We start from the raw sequence: 19884 nt of genomic DNA on the forward strand, positions 1-19884 counted from the left end.
TGTACATTTGGTTGTGATCTTTGTTTTCTGACGCCTGGCTGCTTAGTTTTGAGCTTGATGCTTTACAGCACATATTGCTCTACAGATAAGCCTTACTTTCCCGCTTCACATCTGATCCTGGTTTGCTGACATCTCTCAGCAAAAATTCAGTGTCTTCTCAATCCCAGCCTAGTTAAGAACTTCATGAAGAACTTGAAGAACTTCATGAAGAACTTGAAGAACTTCATGCATTAATGTTTATCACATTGATTAAAATGATGACCATATATATGGATTTGAATAGGTAATCGGAGCTCTCTCACCCTACATAATCCTTCAGTGGAAGTGGATCACACATTCAAGCTGTGTGTCGTCATGTGCTGACTAGCTGAGAGTTCACCCACATATTCAGAAAATGCATGCAGTATAGTCCTGCTAGGACTGTGCTACTTCAGAAGACAAGGGACCACACGACTTAAAGCTTCTCCATATTACAAACTCCTGTTCAGAAAAATCAGCATATCAGAAAAAGGCTGTGTTAGAACCATTTTTCTCTGTCATGCTAGCTTTCTAGAGCCACGCAGATTTTCTTTAAATGTGAGAGAATATTCAGCCTTGCTCTGAAATGTGTCATTCAGTGCATGTGTGTGTGTGTTTATCTATCCTAAGGCTTGTTTTGATTGCAGCACAGCCAAAATAATTTGTATTCCTTCCTCTTCAAGCATCTCTCACTAAGACTCTTTACCTGTCCGTACTCAACACTTTGCTCTGGGAAAAATATACCCTCCTTCGATAAGCAGTGGCTCATATTCAATATATCCATGTACTTGAATGCCTCCCTTTTCATTTTTGTAAGTACCTCAAGTGAATGGGACCCCGAGTCTTAATTCTTTCACGCAAACAAGAAGCGATAGCAAAATACGGAATTTAATTGTTAGCCTGTTACTGTGTCCTGCTTGAGAGGTCTCTTCACAAGAGTACATTCTTCCTCATTTTCTGATGTTCTGCAATGCTTGTAATGAAATTAAGCAAATTTACTGTGACACCTATATGTGGTGCTGTCTCAGGATAGATTTGCATATGCCCTTAATACTCAATTCCACTTTTCTTTTCTTTGCTCCCCACTCCATGCATATAGACATGCAAGCAAAGTGGTCATTTCTGGCCATTTCTTGTTGGCATGATCTCTCTCTGGGTTTTGCAGTATACAGTACATCCCTTTCAAATCTGTACTTGCTTGATGGCAAGTGTGGGAATGCCACATTCAAAATCTTTAAATGTTATCCTGTTAAAGGCATATGTGATTGCATCCTCAGCTAGGTGTTTAGGAGCTCAAACGAATTATCCCCAAGGTCTACTCTTTAATGGCCAACACTTATCTTTTAGAAAAGAGATCATGTAAAGAGACCCTGAACTTACCGTATTTTTTGCACCATAACACTCACTTTTTTCCTCCTAGAAAGTAAGGGGAAATGTCTGTGAGTGTTATGGAGGGAATGCCTACGGGTGGCATGCCTACGGATTTTCCTCCTCTAAAAACTACTTGCGTGTTATGGTCGGGTGCGTGTTATAGAGCGAAAAATACGGGTAAGTTGCTTTAAAAACATTTCTGGAACTGTGTAAGGTAACAGTATAAGTCAGTAGATAGAGAGGGTTTCGCACTTAAGATGATGTCTGCAGAGACCAGTCTTGTACATCAAGAAAAGCAAAAACCCTGAAATATACATGCAGGCATGATTACATGTTCCACACCTATGCCATTTTGTACCTCTAGTATAGTGAGAACAGGGCACATAGGAAAAAAAGTGCTAAGTTACAGTACATTTGCTTTTTAAATATATGTTAACAATAGAACAGCAAAACAGATTGTTCGAAAACAGAGTCGGTATCGTACAGTAAGTTCACATTTAATTCTTTACCATGTCTACAATTGTAACACATGCATTTTATTTCCATTATTTTTATTCCATTAGGACCAACATCCTTCAGAACAGTGATCTACCTTTAAAACAAATTTTCTAAGGAAATATTAAGCATCACATAAATTTAAGAAAATTCTTTTAAATTAGCATTACATGTACTCGTTTACATTTACAATTTTTCATGCCATGACTTTAACACACCTTTTGGTTAAGAATATCCTACTGAAGAATAGTACCATTGGGGAAGAATACACACACAGAGTAAACCGCTACCTGCTATGCACATGATTTTGAGTAACTTGACTGTTGTAATGCCATATTCTGATTATAGGTGCAGCTGCAAAATTACCGTTACACTTACGGAGGAATACTAAGATGATAATTAAAATGACTACACATGCTGTTGAAAAGAAAAACAAACCCACCACCCACTAAGGTTAAACACTGCCTGTGTGCCGTTACAATGTTTTTATCTTTTTTAAAAAAGCAGCTCATTATTCCTTAGAAATATTTTTACATGAACATTTTATCTTCAGGCTAAGAAAAGAACATTGGGAAAATAGATGTCTAGTTGAAGCGGACCACCAATTTTATAGTTTCTCTTCCCCTAAATCTGTATAAGTAAATATATATATATATATATATATATATATATATATGTATATGTATATATATACATATACACACCTTGCAAACTGTTTAGCCTACTGTAGACACGATCCACAAAACTAGCCTGGCAAATTTGTCTGGATTGAAACTACAATGGATGGGATCCAAAGAGGTCCATACATGCACCTTTCTAGATGCAACCCCAGGCACAATATTGAGTGCAGCTCTGCATAGGCCCCGCCCCCAACTCTGGGAATAACTTTGTAAGGGAGCTGTAGCAGGCTGGCGGGACCGGGGGTTAGGGGAGCAATACCATGCTTTGGTTCTTTGAATCCTACCCTTTATATCTAATGCTTCAGCTATCTGTGGATCATATTGTAATATTTTATTGTATATTAGCTTAGAAAGGGGGACATTGCTAGAGTTTTAGTACATTTTACACAATTTTCCATTTGACTATAGAAGCTCTTTCACATAATTTTAATCACAACTAGCAAAGGGACTAAATATACTGACTATTCTAGTTAAATATATTTAGATTAGGTCAGTGTAAAGAGTGACATTCTTATAATATAATGCTCTGAATTTGGAATAGATCATTACATTTTAAGAGTTGATTAGACAGATATCACTGATGTGGCAGAATCAACATGACTGATATAGTCACTATATTGTAATAAAATCACATGGGTTCCTAAAACTCATTCAGGATTATTACTGATATGAAAGTGGACTGTGCAAAATTCAATTAATTTATTAGTCGAGACTGGTAACACATCGCAGGGCACTTTAAGAATAAGGTCCCAATCAAGCTCTGTGTGTTCCTAATCAATATGCCTTGTGTTTGGACCTTCCTCATCCTTGAACAAACAATGGGTTCTGCTGACACTAATCATTTTATTAGGGCTGCATTTCTGGTTCTTCATGAGGAGAGAGTAGCGGGAACTGTACATGCAGTCTCAACATCTGGACTCCACCATAAATAGTGCACTTAACAACTGTTTGTGTATAGTTTCTAATCCTCAGAGGCTAGCTTCAGTAATTGCATTGTGCCAGCTGAGAACATTAGAACATGAGAACATTAAAGAGTATGAATATTTTGGGCTCTTTAGAAAGAATCCCCCTAGCATTTATCGAGTGATATCTAGAAAACAGAAGAAAAAAATATCTGCACAAAATGGTTCAATTTTTTGTAAGCTGCCCAGGCCTTAAAAGTTAATTTATTTCCAAGTTCTTAAGGTATTTAGCAACATGAAGTAAACCTGGAACAGCACATTTAAGAGTTTCATATAATGTAGAGCTAGCACGTTTGTTGATGGTAAGGATATAAATTAGACAATGCATTTTTTTTTTTAGGTCAGTTTCTTCTATAATTAGAACAAAGACCCTGCTGTTTTTATTTGTAACCAACAGAAATTTAATGATTGTATAGAAGCTTCCACAACCTTAGTAAACTTTCTGTAAGCTAAGAGCATTCCACAAATGCAACAGCATAACTAGTGACAGTTTCTTCTAATGCACTGTAGTTCTACCTTGCTGGGGGGAAAATTGTTTTACGGTCGAAAATACAATACAGTATAAGTCAAACTAATTTACAGAAACAGTACATAATTTTTTCCTAACTGCTTAAGCAATGCTTATGCACACAGGGAACTATAGCTGTGAGTGACTCTTGCCTATCCAAGGTAATTCCCCATGCTAAAAACTTCCATTACCAAACGTTATGTCTACAGAACTCTACATTTAAAACCACATTAATTACTTCATACTCTGTCAATATAATGCAAAGTTTAAAACACAAGCTCTTGTGCTGTTCTTACTTACGGTATTTAAAAAGTTTTGATGTTTTTGAAAGCCTTTGCTCCTTTGGGTGTACATATGCACATTTTTTGGGTTGGCTTTTTAAATCAGTTTTGTCTAGATGTCAGCAATTTGGGACGGTTCCATTTATAGTTACAACATATAGTCTGGATCTCATCCCCCTTTTCAGCAGTTTATAATTTTTTAAAACATAAAATAAAATAAAAGTTAGGCACCAGGCAGTGGCCACATTCATGAAAATCTATTTTCATACAGCCATTACCTTTTGTTAAACATACACCCTGTAAAGACTACACAAATATGGGGGCAAAAAAAGTTTGAAACTCAGTGCTACTAGTATTTATAAAAGTGCAGTGCTCCATATAGTAAGAAGAAAAGTGACTACAAGTACTTAAAGTGCTAGCTTTGATCATGGTTTGGGTTAGTATCCCAAACCTAATTATACTGTCACATTACTTAAGAGAGTAAAGTAAGAGTGGAGAGCACAGGTGCTGCACATGCCATGGCAAATGTGCTCCACATTACAATTTGCTATGTTTAAAGAAATATGCAGTGCTATTGTCCAGGCTGCAACTATGTACAAACAACTTACATTGTATAATAGCTTTACATTATAATACAAGTCCATAGACTTAATCGGCAGAAGACAATTTGAAAAGCAAAAGTACCAATACTTCTTACGCGTCTTCCAGAACAAGTAATTCTGAAGTGTCTGCTACCTGAAACCAGAAGTCTATTTGAAGTCTCCCTGAAGAGCCTGCCAAACATTAGCATGAGGCAAAGCTTGGCTAACCATGTGTACTCAGACATAAGTCCTACATAATTCAGTGGGTCCTACTGCCTGGTAACTGGGGTAAGGATTGCAGCCTTAGGTTAGGAATGCATTGTTAGTGAACTTGATGTTATTTTCATTCATACATTTTCTGTCTCCCATGCCACAAAGGCATGAGACTCTAAAATGCACAGAAAAAAACCCATGAAGCTATTTGAAGGCATCAGGGAGCCAAGCAAGCTCTGGCAATGAAATATTCTAAATATATCATGCTGTTAGCTTGAAGCTCCATGGTCTTATCGTCACATCTTTTGGGACGCTGAAAACAGCATCCCACTCCACCATGGTACAACAGAGACAGGATAAGAAAAAGGAGAGCTGCTACTGGATCCATCACATTGAAGTCCACTAGAAACTATTTTCTTGGTGTGCTGAAAACATGCAGAATGGATCAGCCCTGCTCTTGAAGTCCAGGTGAGCGGGCATCCTTGAGAACCTTTCTAGCATTGCCTGGGATGCTAAATTTATTGTTTTTGTGACTGAGTATAGTATGCCTATTACACATCTCAGTTATATTACACAAATCAAGGTATATTCAGATCAAAGAGTGAAATGTGTAGTATGTAACATCTTGACTATAAAATGCCCAACCCTGAACATTCAATAAACTAACTCAGGAAGATAAATTTAATTCACCTATATAAGCCTTTAAAAACGAGAAAACTGCATCCTAAGAAAGGAACCTCCTGAACTTTTGGGTGAAACGTAACAATACTCAGCTTTGCATTTTAAAAATGCAGAAACTAACAGTTTCAGCTATCTGCACTTCTGGTGATTATTAATGCAGAAATACATATCTTGCCTGTGTACGTTCATCCCGTTAATGGGAGATTTGCTCATAAGATGATGTGTGAATGGGTCATCTGACATATAACATCTTAGATGGAAGTTTCGTATCTCTTCCCATCACTTTAGCAGTGCTTTTCAATGGCGTTAATTTACATGTTGAGCTGCCAGTCAAAAATAATTTGAATAATGAAGGTGCATATGTGAACTAGTAGTAGTATAGCCTGAACATGCACCATTGGCTCACTACAGCTCTTCTAACTGTGGAGAGGGCCATAATTCTCTATACAACAGGATTGTAATTTTGGTACTTCAGAAAAGTACAAAGTGCTAACTTTGGCAGTTGTTGCTCTAACTAACCTGTTTTCTTTTAAAATTAAAAGTTTATATGCAAACAGCACCCTGCTCCTTAGCCAGCCAGTTCAATAGAAAACCAGAGGGGAGACTGTTCCATTTTTGTCTATCTCTGGGGCTTAAAGGGATAAATGTCAAGCAAACTGGGTTCAATGAAAGTAATTCTAAGGCAATACTCACTAGGGTCAAAAATATTCTGTCCACAGACATTACTTGATGAGGTCTGAACTGGCAGTACCTAATTGGGGAAGAGACTGTGTGATTGTGAAAAAAGCAAATTAAATTTCAGGGATTAGGAAAAGGAATGAAAATAAAATTGCTGGTATTGTAATACTTTCATACAACTCCATGGTAAAGCCATATTTGGAATCTTGTACAGTTCATTTTGCCCCACCTTAAAATCAATACCATAAACCTGGGGAACATATAGAAAAGGACAACCCAGATAATCAGGGGTTTATCCCCAAGGCTAAACGATTTGAAGCTTATTATTTTAAAAAATGTAAGCTATGTTTTGCTACAACAAATTGGTTAGCCTTTCAAGGTGTCACATGTCTGTTGGTTGTACTGTAGTGCTATCCTAAACATGTCTACTCCTAAGTGGAGCTTACGTTCAGGTAAGTAGGGCTAGGAGTGATTGTAGCCTGATGAAGCAACCACTCTGGAACTAATTCTACAATTAGGATTATGTATTTGGTCAAAATAAAATTAGAAATGGCAAAATGTTTGCTTCTGATGTCCGTTAGTATATGGGGGGGGGGGGGACACAGAAAGTCCCTCCACCTACTTATACTTTACTATATAAAAATGACAATGCCATGCAAGATCTTGATAAGAAGAGCTATTTGTTCTATTATCTTGTGGGAAAAGAAAACACACAACTTGAAGTAGGATTAAAAATAAATAAATTGGGAAAGATTAAATATTTAGAAATGAGATTAGCTAGTCAGCACTTGAAGGGAAATCTTTATTTGGCGGCTAGATATTAAGCTTGTTAGAATATCTTTGTAGGATAGCTGGACTCAGTCACAAATCATTAGGTAGATAATGTTTTCTATTATAGCATAAAAGCTTAATATTTTAAAATGTGTAATGACATTGCCCCATTACCTGCATGATACATCATTATTCTTTACTAATTGCCTAACAACTCATCACAGAATTTCTCCAGTATCAAAGTGCTCTTCAAACACAAAGTGCTGCCATGAAAAGACAATAGGGATAGGCCAACACGATTTTTTTATTAGAAGATTACCGTTTGCTTATCATTCATGTGAGCATAAGATATGCAAATCTAGAGTTTAAAAATCTAGAGTTTAAAATATGAAAATTCTTGACTAAACACACACACACACACACACACACACACTTGACTGAAACAAAAACAAAATAAACTTCAAATTTTATATTTAAGTCCAAGCATATTTCGGGTTTCTTCTGTTATAAAAGCTAGTTATTATACCCTATGCAGATAAAACCTACCACCTAGGATTAAAGGATGGAGCTACAGCATCACCTCTACTTCCTGACTACCTTATGTGAGAATTACTACCTTATTCTATGCTGGTTCATTTTTGAATCTGATTGTTGCCAATCCTGGTAAATATGAAACGGGGGGTGGTCCTTCTCAGGCGATTTCTGAAAAATTGGGAAAACGGTGGATTGCCTAAACGCCACTTACCTACTAATAGGTGAACTATACTTTCTAGACCACAGCCAGCAGTCCTAAAACATGGGGGTTCTCTGAAATGGCCCAAGGAAATGAACATTGGGGAAGCCCTGACACATATGTGAATATTAATGGCATTTTAACCTAAGAGCCCAATTGAATTCAAAATATTTTATTGCATTTGGCTCAGTGCTAGATTAATGATATTAGCACTGTTTTCAGATATTTTTCCCTAGTAATCAGTGTGCACTGATGTGTATATAAATTTCAGCTATGTGTTGTAGAAGTATCTTAACGCTTTGAATACATAATACTGAGTGAATAACCAAAGCTCAAGCATCTTTTAATGTAGATTATTTCCATCAATCTAGCTCTAAATTAGAGACCCAAGGCCACAGCTGTGGTCAATCACTCATCAGACTTTTCCTTTAGAAAATCTCTACTTCCTTATGTTCCTGTGCTCCATTCTGGCTTCCATTTCTCTTTTCATAAAGCCATTGCTTCCCCTGTGCTTATAAGAGCCTTCCCTCTTCTTTCCCTACTCCCTGTGCAGAACTCCACCAAGCCCTTTTCTTTTGTCCTGCAGACATCTGCTCTAAAGGGTTCTCAGTGTGGCACCTTGCTGACATCTTCTCTCCTATTCGCTGCTGCTTATCATTTTTCCTTAAAATAGCCTGTCTCAATATGCCTGCCTTCTCCTTTACCCAGCCTCCTCTTTATCATTCCCTCCCTTTCTTCAGCAACCCCGACTCAAAGCTCCCTCTTTCTAAGGCCTCCTCTGCTGCTCAGTGTGCAATATGATCGCTGCTCAGCCTCTGCAACATCAGCACAGCTCAGCAAATTAGTGCCAGAGGCTTCATTGCTGCCACAAAAACATTAGTACATTATAGTATTGATAGATTTATTCTGACCCAGAACCCTGTCTGCTCTAATGAGTATATGGGAAAAACTGAGGAAGCAGAAACCTGCATTCACTTCACAGCTCTACAGTTTTTTAAACTTTTGAAGCAGAGGGAAAGATGGGCAGAAAACTAATTAAGGGTTAGTATTTTTGCTTCCCAGTGAAGCTTCAGTTATCTTGCAATTGTGGGTTAGTATGAATTTACCATTTTAAATATCTTAAGTACATTTATTAAATTTTCAAGTGTTACAATAATAGAACAGTAACCCCCCCACTCACATCTGGCAGAGCAGTATCTTAACTCCATATTCTGCTCTTGCTTTCTAAATCAAGGAATCCAGAATCACAGATAACATGTACTGCAGAGATGGCACTAAATAAAGACCTGTTTGTTGTCCTGCCTTCTCCTGTGCAAGTGCCTCCCTCTCCATGATGTGTTAACCAAAGTGGTGCTCTGTGAAACCAGGGTTTGAAGTGCTTTTGCAAACCTTAGTTAGCACAGTGTAGGCTTCATCCTACAGCATGACTAGCAGCAATGCAGATTGAAATGACAACATAGTTAATGTAAACTATGAAAAGACGGGACGATTCATGCAAGGAGGGAGTACACAATGCGACAGCACACTCCTGATCTCAATACGGTCAGATCAGTAAAGTTATGGCTGCGGTGAGATTTTGATTGCTATCAATCATGTTACATTTGAAACATATGAATGCTATCTCAAGAGCTATATTTATTTGTGTTTAAGCAAATCATTTAAAGTATGAGAAATATAATAAATGAATCTATCAGATCTACAGACTTAAGTGGCCCTGGAAGTAGCGTTAGCGTAAAAACCTACATGTAGGATTGCTCTCAAAATTAACCTTGTTTTGCAAAACCACAGCAAAAACCCACTCGCATAAAAATCCTCAATGGCGGTAATGAAATAATTTCAAAAATAGTGAAAGGATTGCAATTTTCATATACATACAGTATTAAGAAAATCTCCTGCACTTCCTTTACATGCAGATTCAAATGATGACTTGCGGATATTCACTAAAAAATGTCTGTTACCATGTCATCAAACTTTACTGAACCACTTGACGATTACCATACTACATGTCAGTGGAAATTCCAAAACTGTTAAACTAGCTTGAATTAGTTTGTATATAATTCTCACGGAAAGTTCAGCTGTAATAGATCTATTCTAAATTATGTTTTGGATGACTGGGAATAAGTCCTCTGCTTATGCACTCTCTTATCTCCCTAGTTAAGTCAAGAGTACAAAGAGAAACAACTACCTGATTTGGGCAAGCTACATCATGCTGGAGCATCCAAACCAGAGAGCTATACTATGCACAAACCCACAATTAATGATAAAACCTCCAGCTGAAAACCAGAATTTTACTCTTCAAACTGATCTAGCTTAAAAAAACAGAAAATACCTAGGTATGGCATGTCACATGTTTTCATTCCACTTCAACCAAATAAAATATTTACTCCAGTTCTTTACTATTACAAAATGTGTTTAGGAAATAAAAGTGATTCTGAAAACAATGAAATGGAAAAAGCAAATTTCATTTTGGACATTGCAACAAAGATGATGATGAAAATGTTTTACATGCACATACAAATGAATTTGAACCAGTAGGTTGCGATTATAAAGAGCTTAATTTAATCAAACTGCAGCTAATCTACAGCAAGAGCTAAATAATAAACTAAATATATTGCTACTACACAAATTGCTATAGTTTCAATTAAAAGGTTATCAATAAATGATCATCAGTCCCTCCTGCACATTGCTGGTTCTCTTCCCTATGGAGTTTTTAAGCCACTTTATTAAACAATTTAAAAAATGCAGAAAATTTCACTAACAAGCATATAACATTAAAAGCTCCAACCAATCTGCATCCCAATAAAATATCATGGGTGAGAACAGGAATCCACTCATGAGGTGGGGTCCCCCCTTCCTCCATTAGCCCCTCTGTGTGCCCCTAAAACTTGTTCCATATGGTTGAGGGATCCTCTGTAACAGATTTAGGGGGCAGGCTGTGGATGGAGAGGGGAGAAGAAAAACCAAAAGTCCTACTGCATGAGCAGCTTTCCATTGTGCAAATGGGTGTATATCACTGATGTTGCCCCATGCGGATACAGTATTTTGGATCATTCTTAAATATCAGCACTATTTTGAGACTTGCAGTTCAACTATTACATGAAACACTATGGTATTCTTCCCTAAAGCTTCGGTCTGCAGCTCCCATCAGTTCTAAGCAGCTAGGCCAGTGGTCAAGGATGACAGAAGCTGTAGTTCAAAAACACCTGGAGGGCATCAGGTTGAGGAAGGCTACACTATAGCATCCAATATTACACCTTCACTCTGCACTTTACAACCTCATCTTATATTTTAAGAAGCATTTTTGCTGCTATTTTTCTTTCAACTCAACTGAGAGGCCTGCCTCTCTGTGTTGCATACCAAAATCCAATGTTTTTTTTAAAAAATGTTTTATTTTGAAAATATGGGGTAACTCATAAATTAAACAGTTTGGTGAGCTAAACATTTACCTGAAATTTCTGTTTGTACAACAGTTGATTTTTGGATCCTATTTTTAAATTCAGAAATTCAAAAACAGAGATTTCAGGGTCAAAGGCTTAATATATAATAATGGGCGATACGCAACCATAATTCTGAGACCAGACCAACTGAAATCAATAGGTCTACTTTGAGTTTGATTAACATTGGATATCAGCCAACATGCATATGGTAAAGATGTAATCACTGCAAATATCTTATTAGATATATTAAGGGTGATATTCCAATTGTGTCTGACCGCTAGCAGAACAGAATTTCCTTTTCTCTCATACCTGGCAGACCCCCAGATATCCACCAAATCCGTTTCCAAGCGTTGGGAGAGGCTTTGGAGCAGATCTGAAGTGGGACCTGAGGGGGTGCAGTAGGGAGGATGGGGGAAATTCTGCTAGTGTAACACTGGGTACCACCCTAAATCTTAGAACTGATTCACACTGTCCTTTTTTCCCTTTATGCAAGAGCTTACAAACTGCTCTGGGGTATACACTTATGTGGGGAAATGTGCTGTAAACAAGTGTTCCAGATATAGTCAAGAGTGATTCATGTTGTTGTGTTTGCTTGGGGAGAAAAGGTTTTGTTATCTCCAAAATAACCTAGCCATGTTGGTTTATTATCTGAACATATATGTTACTTTTCCTCTTGTGAGTTTGGGCAGGCATCTAGATAATGAGGGGTAAGCTGCTACTATCATCAGCCTGTTCAGAGAAATCTAAACCTAGGTTTAGCAATGTTAAAGAAAAGACTTTGTTCGTTTTGACTTGGAAGGGCGTGCTGCTGATGAATGGAAGATGGAATGTGCTATAATTTGTGTGCAAACACAAAGCATGTGATTCTCATATTTTAACGATATGGTCCCCTTAAACAGGGCTTTTTTTCAGCCAGAACTCAGTCCTGGCACCTCTTAGGTGGGCTTCATTGGCATTATAAGAGAACAAGGGAAGCGTTCATGGTTAGTTCCGGCACCATTTTTTTCTAGAAAAATAACACTGCCCATAACATATTAATTGCAAATTTAACTAAATTGAAAACGTTAAGAAAATTTCCTTGGAATACGATTGGAGAATTACCGTAGTCTATTTACCCGATACTTTTAAGCTACTACAACAGTAACACTACTCATGTGTGAGAGAAATGGACAGGGAGAAACTGGTCCTTAGAACAGCAGATTCTTAAGAAAAAATAAGTTTTAATATTGAGATACACATATGATGTCACTATGAAATAGTATCTCCATCTTCATTTCTAGTTTTTAAATCTATCTGGTTTTGACACATTAGATATCTTTTATCCCACTCTTTTAAGTATAGGAATAAGGATGGTTTTTCTGCATCTTTTTTCATCAAACTTACTTGCTTTTCAGTTAGTGTAATGTGCTACAGATTTTCACAGAATTGGTGCAAAGTACAGCCATTTTAACTGTCCTGCAGAACTCACTTGTACAACTGTTTTGTGATAACAACTTTCTAGGTTTGTACTTCAGCAAAAGAGAGGCTACATTATATGAGATATAGCCAGCACACGTCACCTACTACCAACCTGGTGTAAACCACATAACATTTAGTCTCCAAAAAGGACTCTTGATGGAAGGAAGAGGAATTATGTGACAACACTGCAAAACTACAGATAGGACAAAGTTATTTAACCCACATCTGCAGCAGCTGCAGTAATAAGTTACTTAAAAATCTATTGAAGTATCTGAGTTTCAGAAATGTTGATTATTCAAATCCAGTGAGAAATGTACTCAATATTTCTGAAAAAAACAGGCCACTAATATTTTGAAATTAATTTCAAAGTGGTGCCTGTTCTACTCAATCATGCCAGTGTAATTTGATCTAATCCATAAAATAGATCACTGACAGACATATATGCAGAAAGCCATTTTTATACTGATTTAGAGTATAATATTGAAACACACTGTACCAGACCTGTAGCAGAAATGTGCTTCTATTATTTATAAAATATAAAGTGCATTATTATCAAAATCACAAAACTGACAGACTTTCTGTCTGGACCATAGTTTTAAAAGAGAGGTCAGGGCTTTACTGTAAAATTCTCTCATGAGAACAGATAATTCAAGAGGTACAAATTGATTTTATCCACCCGGCCCTCCTAGATTTGTTTTTGGCCACGCTTTTTAGTGCAAATAAGCTTGTGTTTTTCTCAAGTTTAAGGGACATGGCATTTTTGGGGTGCAAAGAATAGTTCTTTACATTATAACAGACCCTTCTGCAAACACTACATGTTATTGCCACTCTCCAAAGATGGGGATGTACTGCCAGGTGTAAAAAGTATCTATTTCCCAAATTACCATTTAAGCTCCGAGCTTTGTAAATTGACTATATAACCCTTGTATATGACAATATGAAAGAAGCAGTTGCTTCCAATGGATAAGCCAAAATCACTGTACACTGTATATAGTAGATGGCCACTTTACAGCTCATGTGTAGTCAGTCTCAGATGCTCACACCATCACACCATCAGTGCTTTTTTTCCTTTAAAAATGTTTAGGGGTACTCTCATTTTGACTCAAGAAAATCACCATTTTATAGTTTAAATTGGGGAAAATAAATACAGTAAATAGATGAAAGTACAAAGATTCACAAAATGTTTAGGGTTATGAGTCCCCCTGTGTTCCCCAAGAAAAAAAGCACTGCATTTAATTAAGGGCATAGTTGATCTGAAGAAGACAACAACCTGCACCTGTAAACAGATGAAAACTGATTCTTGTTTAGTGGAATGGGGATACAGAAATTTGGAGTGGGGTTGAGTACAGAATCCATGGCAAAATCCAGAAAACAGGATTTAGATACAATGATGAAAAATTGCACATGCCAGTGTATAAACAAATATAAATTCTGACTGAAGCGTAAAGATACCACTTCACAGCTATTTCCTTTTTAAAAACAGGGAAAATGCCTTTTTTTTTTACAACTAGTTAGACAATTTGTATACTTTTATCAATTAAAAGTTTATATGAAGAATGCAGGATATTTCAGTGAACCATATTTAACAGGATAGGATAAAGTTCCCATAAAATTCCAATAAAAACGTATTGACTGATACAAGAATTAAACATGTTGCATACTGAGGGGGGAGGGGAAGTTCCTCATAGTGAGATGAGAGTTGTGAGAATGTGAGCATCAGGAGTTTCTACATTCATGGATCCTGTATTTTGGAATCCAACAATAGTACCATTACTATAGGCATTGGGACGTGCAGCACCAAATCAGCAATATGGTAATTTAGGCTTAGACAACTCACTATAATTTTAAAACATCACAAACAGTACATAGAACTCTTTCATTCAGATGTCTAATTTCCACCCCCAGAACATCTCTTAGTATACTTTTATACTAAGATGAATGTATAACCTTTCAATGATATCATGGCCCAGTAGGCCACTACTAATTAAAATAACCAAATTGGAAATCTTAGTTTTAGGTTTGACATTACTCATTAATTGTTATTTCTGAAACTAGACCAAACACTGAATAGGTCCACTTTTTATATATTGGGAAACTCACCTAAAACAGTGAAATTAAAGTCCATACATCTTTTCCCCCTTCTCTGTCACAACTGTAACACACATTTCTAAAGTTCCTTTGGTGATTTTGGTGCAAGTTCACTTTTTTCTTTTCTTTATCAATAATCAACACAGAATTCTCCATTCATCATCTTGGTATTTTTAAAAAATCTTCTCATGATTGGAAGTCTTGTCTCTAGATATCACTCTACAGATCAAGATGTAACTCTACAGCATTAAGCTGGAGGATCATGGGTTAATGATTTAACAAAAGAAGAAGTGCAGATTGTGGCCTGCAATAATAATATCGATTTGAAATGTAAGATTTAAGGGAAGTGCTGATAGCTGTTACTGAATGCTTCAACTGCACCAGTGTGAAATCGGAGATCTGTTTTGTACCAGTTAAGTGATGCACCAAAATCTCTCAAAGCATTTTCATAAAGTATAAAGATAAAAACAACATTATTCTACTACTTTTCCACATCACATATTTAACCTCCTTATTTTGAATTTTAATTCCAACTGTAACCACCTACTAAATTCCCACATCACAGCAACTTGCTGGAGCCCCTTAACACCACAAATACAAAAATAGCTTTTGAAATGTTGCAACATTATTTAAATAAAACTCTCCTCACATGATGTAAGCAGTCCATACAAATGGATGATTCATGATAAACATTACTCTCAAACAATCAAACATGGATTTATATTGTTGGGACACTTAAAATTAATAGGTTATCATAAAATTAGGTAACCATGAAATTACTGGCCAATACACTATTAGAGGTTTGATCCCCCCTCCCCCACGCTTCCAAGATTTTTACCATAAAGTGACCAGCAGATAGTTATTCAAAGATACCTTTCCCAATACAAGTATTTAAAATTTAAAGATCAGTTTTGGTCATAAATGCTCTATGGTTAGTATTAGAAGACATTAATTAGATCTGCCTTACTTGTATCATGTTACACTGCAACACAAACCTGATACAGATTCTTTTAAAGGTCGTAATAAGAGATTTAGCGCTATTATACACAAGTAGTCTTTGAAGACCATGAAATTATTGGAATTTTCAGAATCGTTGGATGGTTAACTACTCTGATGGAAATCACAGAGATATTACTGGGTATAATTTAATATGACAACCAAACCCTTGTAATATTTTATATATTGATGTTATCTAACAACAGGGAAGAACTTACAAAAAGAAAGGCATCTTCTTCCAACAACTACGTATCAGTATCTGTAGCCAATTTTCTATTTTGTTTCTTGGCCAGTTGAAATACATTCTAATCAAGACCCTCTTGTTCTTCACCACTGTCCCCTCTTGTATCCATTCTTTTCTCTTTATGGCCATTGTAAATTCTCCTCATCTCCTCTTCATACTTGATAAAGTTTTCCCCAAATCTTGTCCATGCTTTGTATGGGACAGTGATGGTGTTACGGTAAGGAGGCCTCACTTCACTTACCTTCAAAAAAATACCGTACCTGTTGGACCCCACATCAAAGTAGAACCTCTTGTTGTCTACCCTGAAGGAGGTCCCTTCTGGGAGTTCAGGAGGCTCATCACCTCCGCTCCTCCTTTCTTCTATGTCTCCTTCACCATACTCTTCAATGAGCTGGACCAAAGCATCCCTGAACTCAATCATCCCCTGCGCTGGAAGGACAATAGTTTGTTCCTGTCCCAAACTGTGACCAAAATATCCTATCATGCCTGGTCCTCTAATCAAGGTTTGTCTAATCCGTAAGAAACGTCCACGTTGGTTCTCCTTCAGGTCTAGGTAATACTTCCTATTGTCTCTTTCAATATACTCAGTTTTTAAGACGCTGTGAAGATGCTCTTCTGAGCCAACTGATGCTGGAGGTGATGGTGGGTGATGGTGTTGCCGTCTTCTTGAATCTTGTTCTTTGCCATTACTGTGATCATTCCGATGACTCTGGCTGCCTTTTAGGCCCAAATGGGCATAGTGCTCTATGAAATCTCCCAGACAATCCTTTAGCTCAGAAGCTACTGACAAGGAGAGAGTCAGCTTGCTTTTCCTGATATTGTCCTGCCTGCCTCTTCCTATCCAGACTTCTGCTATCTTCAGAAAGCGGCCTCGGGAACTCTGTTTCACATCCAAATAAAACCTCTTTTTTTGGATGTCCACTCTTTTGGAGGCCAGCTCCTGGATCTCCATGCAGCCCGCCTGAGAAGAGGAGGCAGGATAATGATACTGCTGCTGGGACTGGGAGTAAATGCTCCTGTGTAGGCCAGAGCCCCCCACACTCCTTCCTCCTCCTCCTCCTCTGCCTCTCTCCATCTTTAACAATCAACTGAAAACAACAAATATATGACAAAGATGCATAACACCATAGACATCCAGCATGCCTATTCTGCTTTCCCGGCAATAGCCTCTCTGTACATAATTAATTTCACTAGAAAGTTGCTCCAGTAACACTTCTCTCTTGCCTTTTATTCCAACCCACAGTACTGTGGGAGCGAGGGAGAGAGAAACAGAGCCTGTTCAACCCATAAGAGCTATGGATGTTCCAAGGGGCAGGGAGGGATTTGGAGCCTTTCCTGACAGGGATACATTGTGGTAAAAGCTTCACATGCAAAATTTCTGAAGGTTGTTAATAATTTTAGAGAGAGCATAAATCTTAAAAGAGAAAAGCGGTGATGTAGGGCTGCCACCCCCCTGCCCACCTTCACTGGCCCTGCTTGTGCCTTAAATAGCTTCCCTGCATATAGAAACTTTCGCCAGCTTTTTCCTGGCGAAGGGACTATTATTTAGAAGACATCTGTTAGCAGCCCTGTATTGGGAAGTTTTTAATGTTTGACATTTTACTATGTTTTTTACATGTTTTGTAAGCCGTCCAGAGTGGCTGGGGGAAGCCCAGCCAGATGGGACAGGTAATAATAATAATAATAATAATAATAATAATAAATGATACAAAATCCTTCATTTGCTGAATTTCAGCATGTCAGGACTGGGATAGCTCAGTTGGCACAGCACGAGGCTCTGAATCTCAGGGTCAAGAGTTTCAGCGTGGTGGGTTTGAGCCCCACGTTGGGCAAAATATTCCTGCATCGCAGGGCGGCGGGACTAGATAATCCTCGTTGTCCCTTCCAGCTCTATGATTCTAGGATACAGGATCAGGGCCAGCAAGCAAGAAAGAAAAAGGTAACCCAATACCAGCGCCCCTCTTCTGAAATTTCTGCATGTGCTGCTGCTGCCGCCGTCGTTCAAGGCACAAGGTAGCATGCATGCCCTTTGTTGGGGGTGCAGGATAAGGGGAAACCCCTGGAATAAAGGCCTGCAAAAGGCAAAAATTAAAAATCTTGCCACCCTTCCCGATTACGGGCCTTCCCGCCACCACAAGCCTCTCTAACTGCTCGGCTGTCTCCCCCCCCCTCCCCGCCGCCCTCGCTCCACAGCCTCCCAGGGTCAAAGCCAACCCCGCTTTTTTCTACCTGCGGGAGCAACCCCCCACCCCTCCACCTGGCACAGCAGGTGACTGTTCCCACGGACACCCCCTCATCTCCTCAGGCCGACAGACACGGCGCTCTCCGTGCTGAGGGGGGGGGGCGGGGGAGGGAAGGCTCACCCGCCGCCATGACACGCAGGCGAGGCGGGCGAGGAGGGAGCCGGGCGAGGGGATACTTACTCCATCTCTTCAGCCGCTCCTCGCCTCCTTCCTTCCTTCCTCGCTCGCTCGCCAGCTAGCCAGTCAGCCGCCGCTGGCCCCCGCAGCGCTCGCCTTCCCCGCGCTGCCGCCCGCAGGGAGCCGGAGAGGAGCATCCCCGGCCGGGCAGGTCCTACCGCCCGCCCGCCCAGCTGGCCTCCGCCTCAGGTCCGTTTCCTCCGCCGCCGGGAAGCCCGGACGGAGCCCTCTCTCCGCGCCAGTGGACGGAAGGAGCAGGGCGACGAGCGGGGAGAGGGGCCCGGGGGTTCGTTTCCCGTCGCCAAAGCCTACCGGCCTCCTCTCCCGCCTCCCCTCACAGAACCGCAAAACTACAAGCCCCAGAATGCCGCGCGGGCGCCAGAGGCCGGCGGGCGCGGAAAGCGCTACGCGCATGCGTCTCACCTCATTTCACCTTCTAGAGTTGACAGCTGCGGAAAAGGGAGGGAGGGCGAAGGGATGGGCTGGGGAGGCGCGGGAGCGACGTCATTCTGTTGCGACAATAGCGTCGGCGGCTCGTGACGGCTATTTAGCGGGTCTGGCGGGAAAGGTTGTTAGGATGAGGGTGAGGATCCCCAGGGAAAGCTTAGGTCAGGTGAGTTTTCCAACGCCGAGCCTCATTCGGACTGGCAGTGTCTGTGACTGGGTTGAATAAGGTTGTATGTACACTCAGAAATTGATTGTGTAACTTCTGGGTCCTCTGCACTGGTTCTCGCATAGTTACTTCAGTTTGCAATGTTGTTAGGCTGCACACCTAGGCACTTACCTGGCAGCAAGTTATAGTTTATAAAACGGGAGGAGGGCTTACTTCTGGGGAAACGTGTATAATATTAAATAATAATAATAATAATTTATTTATACCCCGCCCATTTGGCTGGGCTTCCCCAGCCACTCTGGGCGGCTTTCAACAAAATACTAAAATACAGTAATGCAGCAAACATTAAAAGCTTCCCTAAACAGGGCTGTCTTCTGACTGTATTAGGCTGTAACATTACAAATATTCCTAAGCACACTTTCTGTGGAATAAGTCCTTATTACCTTTGGAAACCTGTGGAATGCCCTCCCTTCAGATGTGAAGGAAATAAGCAGCTATCTTCTCTTAAAAGACATCTGAAGGCAGCCCTGTTTAGGGAAGTTTTTAATATTTAATGCTGTATTGTTTTTAACACTTGATTGGGAGCCGCCCAGAGTGGCTGGGGAAACTCAGCCAGATGGCGGGGTATAAATAATAAATTATTATTATATTATTAT

General features: G+C 39.2%; 1 protein-coding gene and 1 long non-coding RNA gene across 3 annotated transcripts; both read right to left on the reverse strand.

Annotated features, from left to right (window-relative positions):
* Positions 1-1870: 1870 nt before the first annotated feature.
* Positions 1871-8186, reverse strand: LOC307206168. Its single transcript, XR_013834297.1, has 2 exons — positions 5957-8186; positions 1871-5919 (listed from the first exon to the last, which is right to left on the reverse strand). It is a non-coding gene; the product is annotated as an uncharacterized lncRNA (long non-coding RNA).
* A 5121-nt stretch (positions 8187-13307) lies between these two features.
* PURG (purine rich element binding protein G) lies at positions 13308-18983 on the reverse strand. 2 transcript variants are annotated; one of them, XM_079958970.1, is made up of 2 exons: positions 18619-18983; positions 13308-17283 (listed from the first exon to the last, which is right to left on the reverse strand). In XM_079958970.1, exon 2 carries the CDS (start codon positions 17268-17270, stop codon positions 16257-16259), a length of 1014 nt encoding a protein of 337 aa, XP_079815096.1. In that variant the 5' UTR covers positions 17271-17283; positions 18619-18983; the 3' UTR covers positions 13308-16256. The 2 variants fall into 2 exon arrangements, with proteins under 2 accessions (XP_079815096.1, XP_079815097.1); XM_079958971.1 differs by having other exon boundaries at positions 13308-17156; positions 18619-18980.
* Between the last annotated feature and the right edge of the window lie 901 nt (positions 18984-19884).

This window comes from Podarcis cretensis, assembly GCF_951804945.1.
Source record: "Podarcis cretensis genome assembly, chromosome: 17".
Taxonomy (NCBI): Eukaryota; Metazoa; Chordata; class Lepidosauria; order Squamata; family Lacertidae; genus Podarcis; species Podarcis cretensis.

What these genes read in the sequence shown, in the direction of transcription:
- PURG (XM_079958970.1), bottom strand. Translation starts at nt 17,270, where the DNA reads ATGGAGAGAGGCAGAGGAGGAGGAGGAGGAAGGAGTGTGGGGGGCTCT.